Here is a 21,045-nt window from a genome sequence, read left to right as displayed (position 1 = left end):
TTGAGCATGTGTCCAACAATGAAAGAGTCATCATAGCATTTTAAATGTGACATGAGGAACAGAAGTGTGAGATTAAAGTGTGAAGGTGCAGTACGGTTTTCTGAAGTTGCTGGTGTTACTTCTCTCAGACAACTCCAACACTGCCATCTAATCCGTTGCCGCCTGGTTGGCCATCCAGTTAGTCCATGATCCAGGATACAGTGTTGGGGCAGGTTCATTGCCAGAATCTTTTTGTCAGAGAGCATGACCCACACTATGCTTCCCCCGCGTCTCAAGGCACAAGAGGGTCTTGCATTTCACTCTGGGGGGTCAGGTAATTTGGGACATGAAATAAGGTTGGGTTTTACATCTTGGGCTTTTTAAAATTAGCAGCCAATCACTAAACATGTCATTGCATTGTTGTAAATGACCTTTACACAAAACGTACATTTTGATGGTCTGAGATAACTAGGATGGGTGAGGATTCCAAAAATCAGTACTGCAGCTAGAGGAAAAAGGGTAGAACACCTAAAGCTGTTTGACTTAAAATTATTATATTTTCACACAAAAAAATTATGGAAAAGGGTTTTCAGTGGCTGTCCCATTTTACCTCAATGCATTAAATAACATCAGGAAACCACTATGTGTCTCGGCTACCAGGTGCTATACAATTACTAGTTACTATGAGTATTATGCTGTTGTGTGCCACTCTGTCATATCCCAGACACTTTTCCACTTAAAAAGCCATTTCCCTCAATTAAATATATATATATATATATCTCCTTGACAGAGGTGGCAACCACTTGTTGTAACGTAAATGCAATGGAACTGCGCAGGGCGATTGCGCCATCTCGTGGATGAATGGCATTGGCGTTATAAATAGCACTTTTAATTGAGAACAAAACATGTAATGCTACATTACAATCATACACGTACGCACCAAGGCTATATGGGGCAGACAGAAAATTAACATTAACATTAAGCGTACTGCAATTTAATTGTGGTTCAAGTCCACATTGAAGCATTTTGATGCTGGTTTGTGGTGGATTGATTTGCTCCCCCGGTGCAGTTTACGTCAAATGACGTCTGTTTACGGCATCCCGCCATTTTATTTTTCAGAAAACACAAGCAGCTAGTCAGCTCGCACACATTCAAGTAATTGTCGCCATACGGCCTCGGCACCCTGAGCACCGCCTTTAGTTTATTGTTTGTCGACATTTAATCGAGTAAGTTGGTCAACGAGACCTGCATACGTCGCGCGCGTCTTCTTCTGGTTCATGGTCTGACATTTTGTGAAGACATTGGAGGACAGAAGGTAAGAACCATACTCGCGGCTCCTTGTTAGCATAGTTAGCTTGATAGCTAACGCAAGGGGCTTCAATGAAGTCTCTATGCTACACTGTTGAGACGATTGCCAGTGCGAAAACTATTATAATATCCCTCGTGGATGATGTACACTGTTATCGCTATATGCGACGTTTTTATAAAGCATGAGGTTTGGCCAAGTTACGAAACGTGCAAATTGGACACGTGCTATTGGGGAAGTCGTCTGCATATTGGCACATCAAGCTAACAGCTTACTGCCTTGCGAACTGTTCATCTGCCATTTAACGTAACTGTTAGAATTGTGCAACATGTACTTGCGTTTGTTATGGTATTCATTTTACGTGTTGTTGTTCTTTTAGGTGAAAGATGACGCAGTTCTTGCCCCCGAATCTGCTGGCCCTATTTGCACCGCGGGACCCAATACCTTTCCTGCCCCAGCTAGAGAAGCTGCCCCATGAGAAACATCACAATCAACCTTACAGTGGCATTGCTCCGTTCATCAGGCATTTCGAGGTAAATATTTCATTATCTGTTATAATTGTATGCTTTTTTGAATGCCCATAATCTGTCTCAAACCCATATTTTGCATGTTTGTCCCCTTTCTTTTTGTGATCAGGATCCTCGCGATGCGCCACCACCAACAAGGGCAGAGACTCGTGATGAGCGACTGGAGAGAAAGGTGAGACATAAAGTTTAGCCTTGCTTTTATCAGTGAATGAGGGCTACACAGGATTTAAAAACACTCACAGTTCGGATCCTCTCGGCACTATGGATAGGAAGCATTAGGACTTTATCTATACTGGTACTCTTGTTGATTCTGTGTATCGGTTCGGTTCCTTATTAAGACTCTATCAAGGTTCTTTTTGATAATATTCTGAGAAATAATATAATTTATTAAGAAAAGAATCAACATTGCTTGAATGTATACACATTGTCTTTCTTGGGAAGCAATAAATGAAGTTCCAAAATCTTTCAAATACATTTCCAGCTAAAAAAAAGCCTAGCTATGTATTTTGCTCTCTTTATTAACCTATTCTTATTAGCAAACTCCGCTAGGCCTTCGCTAAAGTAACCAGCAGTGGACGATGATAGACGGCTGTTCGCTAAACAGTAGAAAACTGCATTTCTGCAGATTTGTCTTCTGCTTGTTCTCCAAATGGTTAGACAAATGGCTTATTACCTCCCTTACTTGTGAGAGTTTTATTGCATTTGTGATGAGTTCTTAGCATCTGCTTGCGTGAAATGTAACCATACTTCTGATCTTTTTGTTCTCTCTGCGATGATGTGTGTATCAAGCTGTACAATGTCAAGAGTAAAGCATAACTCCGCCCCTTGTGCAAAGACAGAGAGGAGGTTTAAGAAATATAATGTAGTTCTTGAAAATTGCTTGAATACCAACATGATATGGTGTTTCCTCAAGCCTAATCACTCATGTAAAGCAAAAATCGTTTAATATTCGAAGTGAAACAATCCTGTCTCTTTTCTTGACATTAAGCTTTCGGCTAGCTGAGATGTTTTTCTTTCCTCATGGCCAAACTACCATGTCTGAAGTTGAAGATGTTTGCCTATTTTTAAGTAAATAAAATCAACAGATATTTGGACAATTGGGACAAAAACCATTAACAAATGTATCATTAACATAGATCGGTAATCAGAAAGCGTTAATGCAGAGCTCGCATATTTCTGCTGATTATTGAATAACATTTATTCTTCACTTGCCTGATTGGAAAACTACATTAGGCACGCTACTTGCCCCCGGCAAGTGTTAAAGTCACTTTGGGGCATCTGAATTGTGATCTACCCTTTGTATTGTGTACGGCTGCCAGTGACGCCAGGCTTGGGGCCAGTGGTGGTCAAACAGACCTCGCTCTGAAAAGAAAAAATCCTAGCTAGCGCCAGCAAAAGCCTAAACACAGCTGAGCGGAATTATGCCTCCACTGTAAAAGAATGCTAGGCTGTGGCCTGGGCACTGGAGTAGTGGAGATACTACCTGGAGGGAGGTCCTCACAGCGGTGACAGATGATTATTCTTTGGTTTGGGGTCTTCAAAACTCTGGGTGCCAAGCACACACCTCAACTGAAGGGCGCTTTGGCTGCAGGAGTTAACTTTCAATGTTGAATGCAGGGTGGGGAAGTACAACACAGTTCCTGTCTTGACTTAACTAACAAATCTCCTTGTTAAAGGCAATTAGCATTCAGCTCTCGTACAAAAATAACACTTTCTGGAACATGTGGTAAAACTAAACATACAGTGATAAAGTGAGCAGTTATGATCACACAAGATTCTGTGGCAACAGATGTCACGCATAGCGTGTTACTACCATCGTACCCGCTTTCTTCAGTGATTCCATTACTTGGCTTTGTATTAGTATTGTATTAGTATTGGTGTGTCTGTAAAAACGTTGAGATGAAGGTTGTATCTTGGTTCCAAAGTGTGCTACGTAGTGCAAAAGCTCTGGTTCTCAATGACTTGAGTAGGGGCGCAAATACTTTGCGTAAACAGGTTTCAATCTATTTTGTTATTCACTTTGCCCTTTCGCGGGCGGAAGAAGATGCAAAGTCATTCTTTTCTAGGTGGGTGGAACTATTTTCCTACTATTAAAATTCACTGCCCCAACCATGTCACATTTCCTCACCAAGGAAATCCTCACTCAATGGTGGGGTCCTCAACCTCTCTGACCCTCCTTCTTTTTTTTTTTTTTTTTCTTTTTTTTTTAAGGAAACCTGTAACACCCATCAACAAACCACTCTGATCAATTAAAATCAATAGCACAGTTTTATTCCGCTCCCAACTCAGCCGTCCAGTTGACAGTCGCCCTGGCAGAGCTGAATCTAGCTAGACCTCTCCGAGGTCCCCTTGATGTTCTTTGGCTAGCCAGGCAATGCTCACCAGACACAACTGCATAATCTAAGGTTGTTGAGCTCAGTGAACTCCAGGCTTTTGCCCAAGACAGTCTGGGGAAAAAGGCAGGATAAGACGAAATGCAATTAAAGTAAAAACAAAGACATGAAGCTGCAGGAAAGGGCCAGAATATGAAGGCGCTCTCATCCCTTGCAACAATATATTTTTTTCTTACACTTTGTTAAGATCGTAAATTCAGCTGCCTGTTTTGCTAGTGCACAAGCATTGAATATATCTGGTTATAGGAGAGCATTTAACCTCTCGTGCCACGGTCACATTAATAAAGTAGCCAAAAGTGTGAATTAAGACTTTCCTGCATACCCTCCATTATGCAAGGGGCTGCAGTTCTCCGGCAATTCATGGGGCTGCACATAGACTGGTAGAGTGATCCAATTTTGCATTAACAAAGAGCCCTCACTGAGTGATCGAAGATTGATTTAGTGATTGAGAATTAACCATATCCTGTTGATTGCTGGCTTTTGCAGAGGCGAGAGAAGATTGAGAGGAGACAAACAGTGGTGGAGACAGAACTCAAGCTTTGTAAGTTTTCACAGTGACATACATTACAAGCTCTTTTCACTGTGTTTGGTTTCTTGGCTCAAACGTACCTGCTTTCCTATTTGCATTTATTTCAGGGGACCCCCATAATGACCCCAATGCACAAGGGGATGCGTTCAAGACATTGTTTGTTGCACGAGTGGTGAGTATGTTGAAACAAATGAGTCTGTGATTTTAGGCGTTCTTGAACACCTGTCTCTAGGTAAAGCAAATAATGTTTTGTTGTCTAATGGTACTCTTTTTGCTGTAGAACTATGATACAACAGAGTCCAAGCTTCGCCGTGAGTTTGAGGTCTATGGCCCCATCAAACGGGTACGTTCAGCTACTGTTTCTCCCTTGTCTAACCTGTTTACAGTAAGTGTGCAAACTACATTTAAATGTCATCTTACATATGTATTCCTGCAAGCCTAACGCAAGGAAATCCATTCATCTAAATTTGTTAGATGGTTTGGTAGCAAAAAAGGCTAAGGTTCACCAATTTGTGCCAATGTCATGCGAAAACTTGGTCTGATACCTCAAGGATACCCGAAACAATAGATTTGTCAGTGACACACAAACTTTTGTAAATTGTAGTTTTAATTTATATCAATTTACCATATTGTTATTGTGCTATGTCAGTGTAATGGAATTTCTAAATTGTTAACGAAATTGTGTGCAAAGAACCGGTTCAAATGGTCATTTCACAAAAATGTCGTATATGTACATGGTAATGAGAAAATGGATCTGCTTGTACAGTGTAGCACCACTGGCCAGCAATTAGTGACCGATTTTAGGAAGCATATATTTTATTTTTGTTGAACGTGGTAAGACGAGATGATTCAACTAGAAGTTGAAATACATGACAGGCCACACACACGCACTTGATGTGGCCTGTCATGTATTTGGTTGTGGATTTGCAGGTCTGTTTGTTTAATGATGACTCCACGGCTGACTAAATTCTCCATGCTGTTTGTTACAGATCTACATAGTCTACAACAAGAGGACGGGGAAGCCACGGGGCTATGCCTTCATCGAATACGAGCATGAACGAGACATGCACTGTGAGTATCAATGTATATATGGCCAGATGTTCATGAAGACATGCAGGGTGACTCTTCAGTTGAACCCCCCGTCCTTTAATTCTATATGGGTATTCTGGTAATGATACTGGGGTTCCAACATTCTCTAACACTTTAGGAAGGGGACTACTACCTAATGACAAAATAGATGTTTGTGGATTTAAAGATATTGCAGTACGCCTAAATGTTAAACATGTTGAAATCAGAGTCTGGTGGTTGTGTGATGTGTGTGTCTGTGTTTGATGCGTGTCATCAGTTGACTTATAGTCTGGTTGAGGAGTGGAAACCACTTCATTCATTAGGGCATCCTGGGAAAAGTGGGACGACCAAGAGGTAGAACTGTCTTTCATCTGTGAACCTGAACATCTTTGCCTGTCAAGGGGCACATTGTCTTTTAACAGTTAGGCATTGTAGCTCTGTGGAAGAGCAGCCCTCCTGGTTGGACTGTGATGGTAAGCACAAGGTCACACTAGTCGCCAAGCACTGAATGGGATTTTATGGAAACCCATCTTTGTAGATCGTAGACATTGAGCTTGTTTGTCAAAGTTTTTATTGGTGGTCTTCAACCCTGGTCATGGTGAGATTAGTTAAATACACCACACTAGTGAAATATTTAAAGCCGATGGGGACGCCACAGCGAGTAAAGGAGTACTGTCTCATTAGACAAGTGATTGGTGCCATCTAACACAATGACACCATTCTGGCTTATTAGTGCAATCAGCTCTTCAAGACCAGAGTTGCTGATTCACAGCAAAAGTGTAGTCACAGCAGGGGGTGAAATGAGGGGGATGTGGGGGCTAAACAGTATATTAACTGTGTGTTGTTCTCATTGCCACTGCAGCCGCCAATCTGTGATGGCTATTGGCCAGAGCTGGCTTGCAGATGATGATGGTTATGATACATCTACACCCTACTACCACAGCTCAGTATATGGTTGGTATAATGGGTTTGTATGATGGGTAAGATTTCTTTCCACCCTCCATCTCCTACATAGGGAAGAGGAGCTACGTTCAATGGGTAAAGCGTCTTTTTTTGCAAGCCTTAAAGAGCTTTCAGTGCAATTACTACTACTTGGATTTTAGGCTTTGACCATTGAACGCACCCCTGACCAATAGTGTATTAAATGTTGTCCAATGATTCTGCCCTTTGTCAAAGCCATCTCAGGTTACTTAGGGCTCATGCTACGCACTAGCATTAACTTTGCTGCAGGGGGGGGGGGTAAACAAAAAGAGAAATCCCAATGTGTTAAGCAGCTGTCAGTCAGTGTTGAGTTCATTGTGATTAACGCTGTACACATTGGCTGAATATGCAGCAGCTTTTCAGAATCATAGTGATGCAGTTTTCCGTCTTTTTTGTTGCGTAGCAGTTAATTTCAGTAACGTGTAAACATGGGAAGGGAAGGTACTAGGGAAAAAAATAAATGATGATTCTCACTCATTTTTCTGTACAGTTCATCAGTATTTTGTAACTGTATGCAGCATGGTCTCTCAACTGGTATTGTTGGAAAGTGATGTCACCTTATTGTGTCAGTTAAGAACAAGTGTTCTGCTAAACTTCAGTGCAGATTTAAAAAAGGCACTACAAGATGTAAATAGTGGTAGCTGGGCTTTTCAACTGCTGATGCCATTTAACATTTTTTTTTCTCCAAACTTGTATATATGGTCGCAATATCGAGGTATTCGGTCAAAGATATCGTCATTTTTTTTTTTAAAATAAATTTCACAACCCCATTTAAGTTTGAACTCTCAAAGCTTACAGACAAGATGTGCATAATAGTGTCCAATCAAATAGGTCTGAGCTGGCTTTAATAAAAATGGCAGATGAGGGGAACTTTCTTGGTAATTCTGTTAAATGGGCTATTCATACATTATTTATTCACCACATAACTTAAGGTAGAAACAAGTTGAATGTAGCCCTGCATATTAATTCATAACAATAGTAAGGTAAAGTTTTTTTAAAAGAAAGTTTCAGTGTATGACATGTCAGTAAATAAGTTTAAACACTGATCCAAGACATGCCAGTGTGTCGGTGAACATGACTTCATTGAATTCTTGGTTTAAAAAAAAAAAAAAAAAAAAAAAAAAAAAAGCTTCTGGTTGGGGTTGTAATAAGGCAACTCCTGTAAGGAAGGTAGCCCCGTTTTTGGTTGTTCTTTGCTTTTTCTTTTTTTTCAGTTGGTCAGTTTTAGTAGGACTGGTGGGGGTATGGTAAGGCCCTTACATTGGATGGGATTTTGTCATCCTAAGTGAACACAGGATATGGAGGGGTTCTGGTAAGGCCCCTGATAGCCCCTGATAAGAGGTGTTGCGATGGCACGTGTACTGGTGCTGGTGGATTTTGGTAAGGCTCTCAGGTTGGGGCAGAGACTTTCATAGGGCCCAAGTGTGAGGGACTGTGGTAAGACTGTATAGTATGAGTGAGGGAGATTGGTAAGGCCCTCAGAATGTATATGTGAGGATTTGGTAAGGCCCTCAGACTGTATGCTATCACTGATGGGTTTTGGTAAGGCCCTCTTCTTGGACGCAAGTTTTGCCCTCAGCGATCATCACTACATCAGACCAGTGTAGCAGCCAGGATGAGCCACCTGCATCTCGCCAAGTCCTCTTCCATTATGCAAGCTGGATCAAAAGACTGTTGTGTGGTATAATGGGATGAGATGTGGGACAAAGTCTGAATGTACACAAGGTTAGAAATAGGCTAAATGCTGGCGACGTCTCGCTGATGCAAGCTCATGTTGATTCTCATGAAGCTTGTAAAAAGTTTCACCAGATTAAAGCTGCTACTTTCGACTGCCATACCATTATATTTGCTTATGAATACTGGACTGTTAATAGTGCAAGGTAAACTTTATTTCCCTGACCAGTGAACTACTTTTGTGTGTGCGCACAATTTGTTCGCAAACATTTGTAAAATGTTTAATGTCAAAAGTGTGCTTTACTGCCATTTCACCTTTATATAAAATCAGATATTTGTCACAGGTGAATACATAACATACAGTTATGATAATAGCTGGGATTTTAATTCTAGATAACTACAATGTCGGTTGTCCCAGCAGGTTGGGTTAAGTATAAAAATGTACAATAAGGAGATGATTTTTAAGAGGTCTGTGGTTTGAGTGTTCTTGCTTGTCACAGTCAAACCCGTGTGAGAGATCAAGCATTTATCAAAACATGCAGAGAAACCTTCTTCAGTGGTAATTATTATTGAAAGCCGTATAATTTTCCTTAAGAGAACTTGGACGACTTAAGATGGCTACAATATACTGTTATTCAATGTAGACAAAACTGAAAGCTGCATATTTAAATGATGCAGTAAAAAGTGTAACATGATTCACTCATCGGGCGGAAGGAAGTCTGCTCCCATTATCCTTCGGCTTTTGCCCAGAGAGCAGCCATCTCGGCCTCGCCTGCTCCTGGTCAGTATAATAATGCACTGTTTCCTTGGCCACATTGATGCAGTCATATTCCTATCTCACCTCTGTCTTCCCTTTCCACATTCCTCTTCTCCAGCCGCCTACAAGCATGCAGATGGAAAGAAGATTGACGGTAGAAGGGTGCTGGTTGACGTGGAACGCGGACGCACTGTTAAAGGATGGCATCCTCGCAGGCTGGGTCAGCTGCCCCTTTTTTTATTTTCAAAGATTTGATTTCATGTTTCTTTTTTGTTGTTGTTCAAAACACCTCACGTAAGAATATTATTCACAAGTGGTTCAGTTACAGCACACCTGCAGAGCAGCCGCCCAACATGACCATCTAATCTGCAAGTGTTTCATGTCAAGTTGCACTCCTTCTCTATGGCCCTTTGATTTACGCAATGCAGAAAACATGGGTGGAATTTGATGATAAAAATGGAATCGGCTGTATAATGCACAATTCATTTAGGAAAATCAGGATTTCCTTACCATTGTAAGTGGGTTTTTTCATAGCACCTTAGCTGAATGAACAGAAAAAAAATAACTATATTTATTCACAAACTGGTTATGTAATTGCAAAGGTTTTTCTTAGTGTGCAGAGCCAATAAGGAAGCATGCAATGGGGCTTAATGCTATGTTCACACATACAGATATAAAGTGGTAGGCAATGTGTCAGAAATCTGTCACTCTGTTGGTGAATTGTTTGTTGGTGGAGCCACCGTACTACACATTTGGAAGTTGGTTGTATGCTGCACAGTTTGTTTACTGAGTCAATGATAGCTTTCTTATTTTAAACATGGTACCCAGTTGAAACGGTTTAATACAACATTGCCGTCCTGTTTCTGCACTGGAGGCGATTCCCACTCCACTAGACGAGCACAGCAATAAACTACTCTGTGCTTTCATCCCCTTGGCATTTTTACAAGTGCGATTGGCTCTCTGGTCTTTGTTCACATTGCGTCAGATTTAAAGTTGACATTTTAAATATATATTGAAGCATGCATGCCAGAAAGATGGACTGGACTTGTACATCTCTTTTCGAGTCTCGACCACTCAAAGTGCTTTTACACTACATGTCGTTAGTTAGTGTTTTTTTAGGTGTAGGAACACATCCACTCTAAAGAAGCCATGTGTTCTTTTTGGCACAGTGCTGTTGTCGTTCTCAACACAGCCTGGTGACAGGTCAAAGGTGTCATTTCAGTAACCAGTGTTGACTTAAGTCTGAGGGTCCATATAATAGACATACTTGTCTTCAGCTTATGTTTTGCTTGTTTTTCTTAACTAGGTGGTGGATTGGGTGGCACTAGAAGAGGTGGAGCTGATGTCAACATTAAGCACTCCGGCCGAGATGATGCATCACGTTATGATGAGCGCCCCATAGGGGGGGGGTGAGTACTTTCGGGGAAGATATTGGGTTTGGTATAAAATAAATTGAGTAGTTATGTGTATAACGGACTAAACGTTGCCCTGACTGTTCATAGTGAGCGGGAACCCCGAGAGCGGAGGGAGCGCAGCCGGGAGCGCGACCGGGACAAGGACAGAGAGCGCCGAAGGTCCCGATCCCGTGAGCGGCGTCGGCGCACTCGCTCCCGGGAGCGAGAGAGGGAGAGAGAAAGACCGATTGGAGGAGGAGAGGAGGTCAGCGGTAGCGGTAGTGGTAGTGGTAGCCGGCGTCGAGAGCGGGAAAAGGACCGTGGGGGAGCAGCAGCAGCAGCAGCAGCAGCAGGAGGAGGAGGAGGAGACAGCAGGAGTAGGGAGAGGAGTCGAGAGCGTAAGAGAAGGAGCAGGAGCAGGGATCGCAAGAGAGACAGGGAGAGGGGCAAGGGGCTGGATGGGGAGGAGGTCGGCCAGGGAGACGGTGCCCCAGAACCTGGTGAGCGGATGCTGGAGGAAAACGAAGGAGAAGTGGTTGAGGGCGTGGAGGAGCGGAAGGACAGGGACAGAGACAGGGACCGGAGGCGCAGCCACAGGGACAGAGAGAGGCGCAGGGGAGACAGGGACAGAGACAGGGAGCACAAGAGGGAGCGGGGGGAGAGGGACAGGGGGGATCGCAGAGAGGAGCGTCACGGTTCCCTACGAGATGACATGGGCCCCCAAGATGACATGGGCAATGAGGATGAGGGAGGAGCGCCGCCACACATGGAGGAGTACAGTCAGGATGGGATGATTGACCAGCAGTCAGTGCCATCGGCTGACGGCTATGGCTCCAGTGAAAATGGATACAAGATGGAGGCACCGGGAGACGAGTACTGAGACGGTCCCTCTCCCAGCAGACTACTCCTCATAAATAAGTTGTTTCATACTATTCTTTAACTTTTCCCAAGACAGGAAGCCTAAATGATGTCAGGGCTTCTTCAGCACCAGACATCTAGCTTCCCTCCTATATGTCACCAATCTGTTGAAATATTCCTATTAATACTGTTGCACGGCCAGTTGATGCATATAACTGATTTGGTCTCACTGAAGTTGCAGCTTTCCTGCATTGCCCAACTAATCCGTGCCACTAAATGTTTTCAGATCACTTTTTACTTGATTCAATCTAGACATGCTTTTTTCTTTTTCCATTTGGCTTGGGATGAACTGTAAAAACACAAGCTCTATTCGTTTTTAGAAGGGTAGGTTGTGTTGTCTTTTATTTCCAGATTCATAAAACAGTTGGATTGTATGCTCATTTGGAACCAAGTGACAAAAATGTCCCTCAATGTATGTGAAATTGATGGATATGTAGTATTGTGTGACAATTGAGGGTTGTTCTGTTTATTCATTCTGGAATAAAGTTTTTTTTAATTATGTCTTCTGTTTGTAAGATTTACAAGGGCATTTTAATAAAGATGTGGCCTAAGTCCAGAGGTCATCATATCAGTATGCCTTTTATAACAGGTCATGTGACTAACTTCTGATTGATTTTTCTAACCTTGGAAAGGAAACTATTCCATTACTCGCATTGCTGTATAAAAAGACAGCTGGACAACTATCAGTGAGTTGATAGGTTTACATGTATTATTATTGTTTATTTTTTTACACTTATGTTGTTGAATGATAATTATGTTATTAGATATTGATTTTACCCAGTATTGGTGAAGTAGCTTGCTTTGCCATATGATGCCCACTTTGGTCGAGGACTTAATATATCAATTCCCTATAGTCGGATTTTTATACTGCATGAATGGAAAACACTGAACTTTTGTAACATAAACAATCTTTAATATTTCACTATACAATACAAATGGTCAGCAACAAAGTAAAGATATATGACAGATATATATATATTTTTTTTCCAATATGCAGTAGGAATACTTGAGATATCTGTATGAAATGCTCAAAGTGCGCGTTATGTTATCACGCATGAATCGGGAGCTGATGTGCGTCAGGTTGCATTCTACCCCGATCCTCTGTCCTCCTCCCCGGCCCTCACTCGGCCGTGTCGGCGCTTCGTCTGCAGTCTGCTGACCATGTCATCATAAAAGATGGACCACGCATCGCTGTGAGCCAGATCCGCTGCTCCATCTACGCATTAGTTAAACAGGCGATCAGCCGAGGACGCGGAGGAGCTCAGAATGATGTCCTCCTACTACCACCCGGCCAAGGAAGCAGACATGGCGGCCCTGACGGAGCCGCTCTGCCTGGAGAGAGGTAACGTTACCGAACGAGCCAGCCCGCTTCACCTCCCCTTTAGTTTACAGAAACGTTAAACCCGGGTTTAACCTCGATGGAGAGGCGGTTCTTTGTCCTAAATTAAGCTTCCCAATGATTTCGGGGGGAGGGGGGGTAACGGCGTTGCCCTCATTTAAATAAGTGTCGTCAGTATAATAAAGTAGGCTCACATTAGTGAAGGCTCGTGTCGCAGTTATTCGATATAGGTGTTTAAAACGTTTTTTGTTTTTTTTAAATCGGTGTATAAAGGGCTATTACTCGCGGGATGCGCGCTCACGTTTCTGAAGAAAGACGTAGAATCCATTCGGACCGCCTCATAATTGATGACTGCCTTTTGGAGCAAACCTGCTTGTTTTGCTCCAAATGTACTAAAATCTGTTCATCGAATGTCGGACGACGTATTTTCGCTCGCGCCGCAGATAATATGCATCTCATCATATAACAGTTCTGAGATCCGCTGGGTGGGAAATGTCTTAATTGTCCATCACGATACCGTGCAGCGCGAGCGAATATGGTGAGCCCGTCGACAAAAAGTCTTCTCCCTCATTTGATTGTAGGAGCGAACTGCATTTTAATGTAAAGCATCAAACTGATTCTTCTGTTGCCGACATAGCCCTGTAGTATGCAAAGTGCCTGTGTAATAACCACGCATTAAATGAACACACAAGGGGTGTTTTCTAAAGGTGGCTCAGATAAGCAGGGAAGCAGAGCTTATTGTCAGAGGCTTTTCTTGAATGAGCCTAACAAACTGTTACTTTATGGTTAAAGGATGTAACATTGATGCTGTACACATATAAAGCCCCCCGAGGCTAATCTGTGATATGGGACAGAGGATGTTTCATGTGTACAGATTTTAAAGCCCTCAAAATTTGTAATTTGTGATTTTGGGCTATACAAAATAAAAAATTGAAATTGAAGAACAATATATTTCGTTGTGCTTTAACGGTAATCGGTTAATACATTTGTAATCATATTACTTCAAAGTAATTGGCTATAGAAATCATAATGTCCACGCAGTGACCTGCTGGCCTGTGGGGCCTGCTTAGCCTTGTTGGTAATCCTGTGTGTGTGTGTGTGTGTGTGTGTGTGTGTGTGTGTGTGTGTGTGTGTGTGTGTGTGTGTGTGTGTGTGTGTGTGTGTGTGCATGCATGTGTGCATGAGTTAGATGTGTGCAGGGTGATCGAGCTGCTGGATCGGCTGCAGCGGAGCGGAGAGCTACCTCCTCCCAAACTGCAGGCCCTGCAGAGAGTCCTTCAGAGCAAGTTCTGTGCTGCCATCAGAGAGGTACGCGCGTACAGCAAAGAGTTTAGGGAAGTCTGAGGGCATAAATAACGGGAGTGCTCAAACCCATTTGTTTCTAAATCCTAATATAATGCATTTAGTCTACACGACACTCAGCGTCAGTGGATATCATACTGTATCCACTGACCGATTGCAGGTGGTTCATATATGGGGAGTGATGGTATCTCTGTTCAAAAATTCTCCGGATGTGAATGATCTCCTTGAATCATGGTCGATGACCTTTGACCTCTTCCCGGGGGATGCTGGGAGAGCTTTTGGTCTGTTTGCAGGCAAGTGATGTCGGTTTCGGAAACTAGGATTTCAACAGTCAAATATTAAAATCCTAACAAATGACTTCACATTTCAGTAGTCAGTTAAGGGCCCTGTGATTGTGTGTTTTTAAAGTCATTAACAAAAATCAAATACTTGCTGCCAACCAACAGGCAGTATAACATGGCTTTTTCAGCAGATAACTGCTGAATAGAATTATAGCAACATCAGAAGAAGACATTCTGACTTAGACTTAAGGGAAGATTGTGAAACATTTGGGGGGATTTATTGGCAGAAGTGGAATATAATATTATTATGTACATGTTCTTTTGCATATCCTGAAAATAAGAATTTAATGTTTTAGTTACCTTAGGAACAGCTGTTTATATCTAAATAGGGAGCGGGTCCTCCACAGAGCTGGCCGCCATGTTTCTACAGAAGCCCAAAACGGACAAACATAACACTGCTCTAGATAGGGTCATTGGCCTTTTCATGTTTCCACGTCGGCTACCGTAGTTCTCCTACACACTTGGCACACGGGAGAAGTTTTAGTTGGTTGCAATCTCCAGCCTCACAGCTCGATGCCGCCAATCCTACACACTAGACCTTTAAATAGAGGATCTTCACATCCATTTCAGAATTCAATTTAGTCAAATAAACAATTATTAAAGTATTAGTTATTTTGAATAAATAATAAACAAACTACATGGAGCATATTAATTAGTGAGCTTTGAGTTGGGATCGGGTAGGCACAGTTTTTCCTCTGTGGACAGAGCCAGTTTTTATGTTAGGCGTGCTGCAGCTCTGTAGCATACTGAGATGAGAATCATTTTCATCCTCTCATCTCACTCTCAGAAACAAACCAAGTAACCATGTTTCCCAGAATGTTTGATTATTCCTTTCACTGTTTTCTCACACTATTTGAAGCTCTGTTTACTCCACCTTTGTCTGGAATACTCATATATCAAAGTAGTGATTGTGAGACCTCTTGGTCAGCTTAATTAAAGCTTGTTTTTTTCCTTGGATGTCTGTAATATTGTCCATCACGTGTTTATCCAGTGCATTTCACTTTACAACACTCATATGTTGGTCTGACTCTCTGCTCTGCCCTGTTGCCCCTCAGGTTTATGAGCAGCTGTATGACACTCTAGACATAGTTGGAGGACCGGAGGTGCGAGCACAGGCAACTGCCAAGGTATTACATGCAAACTAATAACTAAAGATTACTTCACTATTGCAGAAGATAAATTGTTTATTATTATGTATTATTGTGGAATACAGATTGGAGGGTGTGGTGATTATACATAAACTCTCTTAGAGGTGTGTGTGGTTGTTTAGTAGCAGCCTGTTGTCATGTGGATGTGATACAATGGAGGTAAACACAGTGGATAAATATGTGTAATGGCGCTGTGTTCTGCTGCCTTCAGATAGCTGCAGGGATTTATTGAACTGAAGGAGAAACTTTTCATAAAGCTTCCATGGATGACATATACTGTAAGAATCACTCATTCATGCCCACTGATTTCCTGGAGTTGCTGCTTTAACCACATTAAACGTTACTTTTTGATGCTGATTTAAAGACATCCACTGGCTGGAGAGTTTAATTAATATTGCTCATTTACTTTTTAGAGGATAGGTTGACATTTATTTAATCCGTCTTAAAGCAACACTCATCTGACGGATGTTAATTGAAACACTTTGTGCTTGCTGTAATCATTCCTCTCGTTGATGCAGGAGAATTCGGAACTAAACAGACTGTAACTTAAGAAGATTGCTACTTGATTTGTGGACCTACTGAAGCCTCATTTGACTCTTTGTCTTCCATTGGAAGTCTGGTAGGAAGGGATCTGTTCCAGTATGAACAGGAGGAACGATAACAGCAAACAAAACCTATTTCAATGAACATATGGTCATGTGACTATTGTTCTAAGACATACTTGAAAAATGTGAACTAAAGGCAGACGCACAATTCCATTATTGTTAAGTATTTAGTTTGCTCTTGTTGACAAAAGCAGGAGCAGAGACGTTTTTCTGAGATGACTATCCTCATTGCGACTTTTAATACTCAGTCTCCACCAAATTATTAATAAACTCACTCGGTGCTGCCTCATCTGAATGAACCCCAAACCTGCTTGTCCCTCACCTCCCACCTCTGAGGAGCAAGTAGAAGGTCAGAAATAGGCTGCTTGTGATTGGTGTCCATAATGGACACCAAAATAGGGTCCATTATGTCAAAACCATTTGACGTTATCTTAAATCACACTTCTGTGTGTGATACATTCTGTGACCTACTTGTACTTTAAAGGAATGTAAACTCATTTCATAACCATTTTTATGTGAAATAGTCTTCTTTTATATGCTGATCATACGCTTGCATTCCTAAACAGGCCACAGTGGCAGCCTTTGCAGCCAGCGAGGGCCACGCCCACCCAAGGGTGGTGGAGCTGCCCAAGACAGAAGAGGGTCTGGGCTTTAACATCATGGGGGGCAAAGAGCAGAACTCCCCAATCTACATCTCCAGAGTGATCCCTGGGGGTGTGGCCGACCGCCAAGGAGGGCTGAAGAGGGGAGACCAGCTGCTGTCTGTCAACGGAGTGGTAAGAAGCTCAGGCCTGTGTGAGCTACTACAAACACTCAGACAAGTTTATTCTAATGACAGCTTTTATGAATAAACTAAAGAAAATTCACTCAGCCAAATACTTGAGGTTCTAGATAAAAGAATGTAAAGCTGATATGCACTGTTTCACAAACTCTTCTGATTCCAAGTTTCTATTCTGTTGGTTGTTAGTACAGCCCGCAGTAAATGTGAGAACTTGACCACCAGAGGTCGGCAAAAAACAGCTTTAACTGACGAAAGGCAATGATATGGGCCAAAATGGACTCTGACAGTGGGTTACACCTACATACATGGATGTGATCAACTGCAGAGCCTGGCAAAAAGGGAAAAATATAAAAATTTGCTTTTCCTTTTAACACAGGAACTGCCAGTTCTGTGTTGAGCAACTGACACTTAAAAAGCTATTTGGTCATAAACCCGACCAGGATGGGCATGAAATTGGACATGAAAGAGATAAGCAATGATAATTAAATGTGTCTTGTTGAAAACATATCAAATATGACAACATGTAGTGAAGATTCCTGAGAAACGCCAAAGGAGGCATTTAAGGGACTGTTCACCCAAATTAACTTAAAAAATCTTCTCAATTACCATTGCAAAAACACTTAATCTCATGTACCTCTTGTGGTTTTCAGCTGGTCATTTTGGTTTTATTTTACTTCATCAGCACAAAAATAATTACTAGTTGTGGTAATTATTGTTCAGTGTTACTAATTGTGTTGTCATGACAAAACAATAGTAGATGTTGCTGAAACACCTTTGTCACTTCATGCGTTTTGGGCGGATAGGAACGATCTCAGGATTTAACATGGATTCAAATCAGGAGGAGCTTTGAGACACACTCAGTAATCATTCTTCCTCTTATTAAAGAAAGAGAAAAGAAAAAGCAGATCCACATACACACATGTGAGAGTATTAATCATTTACAAGTGTAAATTGGGACAACACTAGATTTATATATTGGTCTGTTTTATGATGGCATCAGAATTGTCAGTATGTCACACCAAAGCCAATTGTCTGTGATTGGAAATTTGGATTGTCGATCAAAAGATGTTTCAGACTGTAACTTACAGGGATTTTCACAAACACTTGTAGAGTTATGCTGTCTAGAAATCTGCTACAGATAAGTTAAGTTCACTGATTCATTTCACCTCTGAGGTGATAGTGTGTTAATCAGTGTAAGGAGCCATCGTAGTGACCGGTTGGAATGTTACCATGCAGACCTTTGACCCCTCATAGCATTTGGCCTGAGACTCTTGTGTGTCGGTGTCCATGCAGAGCGTTGAGGGGGAGCACCACGAGAAGGCCGTGGAGCTGCTGAAGGCCGCCCAGGGTTCGGTCAAGCTGGTGGTCCGCTATACCCCGAAGGTCCTGGAGGAAATGGAGGCTCGCTTTGAGAAGATGAGGAGCGCCCGAAGACGACAGCAGCACACCAGCTACTCGTGAGTCACCACCGTTAATATCGCACTGTCAGCGTGTCCCAAATCAAATTACACATGCTCTTATTAAGCGTTCTCCCAATCACCTGCATTGTGATCTGATCTCAATATGCAAATTTAGTCGTGGGGGCTGGCATATGTCTCTTATGTTACGTAGAGCCAGGCAGGATGATCAAGAGGGGCCACTAAAAAGCCTTTACGCCCGCAGGAACTTTCCCCTGCAACTAGGAACCTTTTAAGGAACTCATTGCATTTCGACTGCAGGTACTAGGGTCTAAATTAAGTTCCAGGAAAATTCAACCCCCACAAAGGTCCAAGTCGGGTTCAGTAGTTACAACCTTGGGTGGGGTTTGCAGGGAGGACTGTTGCTGTTTTGTCAAACACAAACAGTGTTTAACTTGTGCACCTGTCATTTATAAACAAAGAAGTACTACTTATGACTGTTTTTGGACTAGGTGAGAGGTTGGCTGTTGAAGAGAGAGACAGTGCTGCGATGCTGTGATTGTTTCCTGGCGGTTTCATTCCAAAGCATGCAATAAGTTTAAACTTTTTCATTAAGCTTTTCACCATCTGACACAAAAAAAATCTATGTTTTAGTGGCCATGTCTGGAGTTCTTATTTTGGTATAGTTTACTGGCATGTAGCATAATATTCTGTCTCTCTTCCTGCAGATCTCTGGAGTCCAGGGGCTAGCTAATCCAATGCCTCCATCCACCTCATTGTCAAACCCTCCTGACTCTAGCAGGAGGCAAGACCGTAGATGAGAAGCAAAAAACCAAAGTAGCCTACCAACACCTGTTACCTGAACTTCTTCATGAAGCCAACGCTGCAGTTTAGGATTTCTCCCCTCCCTCTTTCCCTATTTCTTAGATAAATACAGAGTAAGCTTGTTGTCAGACCATGCCTGTAATGTCATCTCTCCAGTGTTAAATCATCCTCAGCATGCTATTACATAAGGGCAACACATTCTCTGTAGTGTGTGGCTTTAATTAGAACCTAGCGTTTATATTCTCAAGTCGTTTTAATTTTGTGTTCTCATGTAGTGTACTCCTCAGCAGGGTCCGCTGTCTGCAGTTAGACCTCAGTAGCAAGGAAAACCTGTGGAAACTGACACAGTCATCACCTCCATTTTTCCATCAGATGTCCCGGCTAGAGGGCTAGCCATTAGCAGTATGAAGAATTACATTGGATTCAGTAGCTGGCAAGTGTCATCTTATATATATATATATTTGTGTATTCTTTGATTTGCATAATTATTCATGAAATAAAGTCTAACTGTGTCAATTGAATGCGGTCATCTTTCCTGTTGCATGGGTTATGTTTCAGTCAAAATTTGGCAATAAACCGTTTTTGATTCTGATTCTGATGTTCTGATCTTCCTCCAGTACACACAGCTGACGTTGGCTGTGAAGTAGACATAACATTATTTTGAAATGTTTTTCGAATTTGTGAAACCTTGATTTCTATATGTGGTGACAAAGAGGCCATTCTGAAAACTGCAAATTGGAAGTTGGAATTCCAGCCATGTAATTTCTTGGGCAGCAAAATAGTCGGGCAGGGCTGTATTAACCCATTATGGGCCCCCAGGGGCAAGAGCTAGACTTCCCAAAGGGAGCCCAAAAGGCCATTTAGAAAAAGACCTGCCACCTACAAGGTCTGAGTTGGGAGAGCTGCACCAGAGGATTTATGATTTGGAGGGAAGGCTTTGCACAAATATTTTGTTTTAGTGGGGTTTCCTGAATCAGCAGGGCAATGTGCTAAGTAATATACAGACCAAAAAGGTGAAAATTCCATTTAGAAGAATCACTGAAAATATGGAATGAGATATAAAAAAAAATACAAATTCGAAGTACATAGTAAACTTCTGATTTGGCCTTCCCATTCTCCCAGGTTTAGTTAGACCTAGTGAGATAGATAATACATTGGTAAGGTGGAGAGATTAACAGCTATACACTCACAGAGGGAAAGTCTTTTAAAACTTTAAAAAAACTTAAAGGAGAATTTAACAAGAAAATGGGGACCTGTTCAGATACTTACAGCTAAAACATATCTACAATACTGAAATTAAAAGGAACTTCAGCTGAAGGTAATGAAGTGATTGAAGTGTTGACATGTGCATTCAAACAAACCCCTTCAAATAATTTTTAAAACTGTACAGCAGTTTACAGAAACAAAACAGAAGAAATTCACTCCATGTAAAATTAGAATGGGAACTAGAATTAAACATTGAACTTTCGAAGAGTGATTGGCATTCCATGTGTAGAACACAACAAACGTCCACCAGCTCTAAAAGATGGAAGGAGTTTGGTTGGAAGAATTTAATCTGCTTTTTTATCAAGCCAAAATAAAAAATAAACACTTGGGTGAACCGCAGCAATGCTGGAGACAGTGTGGGCAGATGAATGTCAATCACTCACATATTTTCCAGTCATGTATAAAAATACAAACATTCTGGGACAGGGATGTTCAGACTGATGAGGAGATCTTATGTTACAAGATTCCCAGGGACCCCTGGATTCTGTACTTGAGACACCCAGAAAGGAAATCTA

General features: G+C 41.9%; 2 protein-coding genes across 2 annotated transcripts; both read left to right on the top strand.

The window, feature by feature from the left end:
- The first annotated feature begins 1,106 nt into the window (after positions 1–1,106).
- snrnp70 (small nuclear ribonucleoprotein 70 (U1)) lies at positions 1,107–12,025 on the top strand. The gene is made up of 10 exons (XM_054607579.1): positions 1,107–1,294; positions 1,665–1,818; positions 1,922–1,984; positions 4,692–4,746; positions 4,842–4,906; positions 5,015–5,077; positions 5,724–5,805; positions 9,333–9,434; positions 10,521–10,623; positions 10,717–12,025. The coding sequence occupies exons 2-10, from the start codon at positions 1,672–1,674 to the stop codon at positions 11,486–11,488; spliced, it is 1,452 nt and encodes a 483-aa protein (XP_054463554.1). The 5' UTR covers positions 1,107–1,294; positions 1,665–1,671; the 3' UTR covers positions 11,489–12,025.
- A 588-nt stretch (positions 12,026–12,613) lies between these two features.
- On the top strand, positions 12,614–19,691 carry lin7b (lin-7 homolog B (C. elegans)). Its single transcript, XM_054607585.1, has 6 exons — positions 12,614–12,868; positions 14,055–14,173; positions 15,564–15,635; positions 16,828–17,037; positions 18,336–18,499; positions 19,168–19,691. Exons 1-6 carry the CDS (start codon positions 12,793–12,795, stop codon positions 19,187–19,189), a joined length of 663 nt encoding a protein of 220 aa, XP_054463560.1. The 5' UTR covers positions 12,614–12,792; the 3' UTR covers positions 19,190–19,691.
- The last annotated feature ends 1,354 nt before the right edge of the window (positions 19,692–21,045 follow it).

Source organism: Anoplopoma fimbria, chromosome 11, assembly GCF_027596085.1.
Source record: "Anoplopoma fimbria isolate UVic2021 breed Golden Eagle Sablefish chromosome 11, Afim_UVic_2022, whole genome shotgun sequence".
In the NCBI taxonomy this organism is placed as follows: domain Eukaryota; kingdom Metazoa; phylum Chordata; class Actinopteri; order Perciformes; family Anoplopomatidae; genus Anoplopoma; species Anoplopoma fimbria.
This window is presented reverse-complemented; position numbering and strand designations above follow the sequence as displayed.

What these genes read in the sequence shown, in the direction of transcription:
- lin7b (XM_054607585.1), top strand. Translation starts at nt 12,793, where the DNA reads ATGATGTCCTCCTACTACCACCCGGCCAAGGAAGCAGACATGGCGGCC. An exon ending in GAGCACAGGCAACTGCCAAG is followed by an intron (nt 15,636 to 16,827) that starts GTATTACATGCA and finishes ATTCCTAAACAG; the next exon opens with GCCACAGTGGCAGCCTTTGC. An exon ending in CAGCAGCACACCAGCTACTC is followed by an intron (nt 18,500 to 19,167) that starts GTGAGTCACCAC and finishes CTCTTCCTGCAG; the next exon opens with ATCTCTGGAGTCCAGGGGCT.
- snrnp70 (XM_054607579.1), top strand. Translation starts at nt 1,672, where the DNA reads ATGACGCAGTTCTTGCCCCCGAATCTGCTGGCCCTATTTGCACCGCGG. An exon ending in ATGAGCGACTGGAGAGAAAG is followed by an intron (nt 1,985 to 4,691) that starts GTGAGACATAAA and finishes TGGCTTTTGCAG; the next exon opens with AGGCGAGAGAAGATTGAGAG. An exon ending in GGAGACAGAACTCAAGCTTT is followed by an intron (nt 4,747 to 4,841) that starts GTAAGTTTTCAC and finishes CATTTATTTCAG; the next exon opens with GGGACCCCCATAATGACCCC.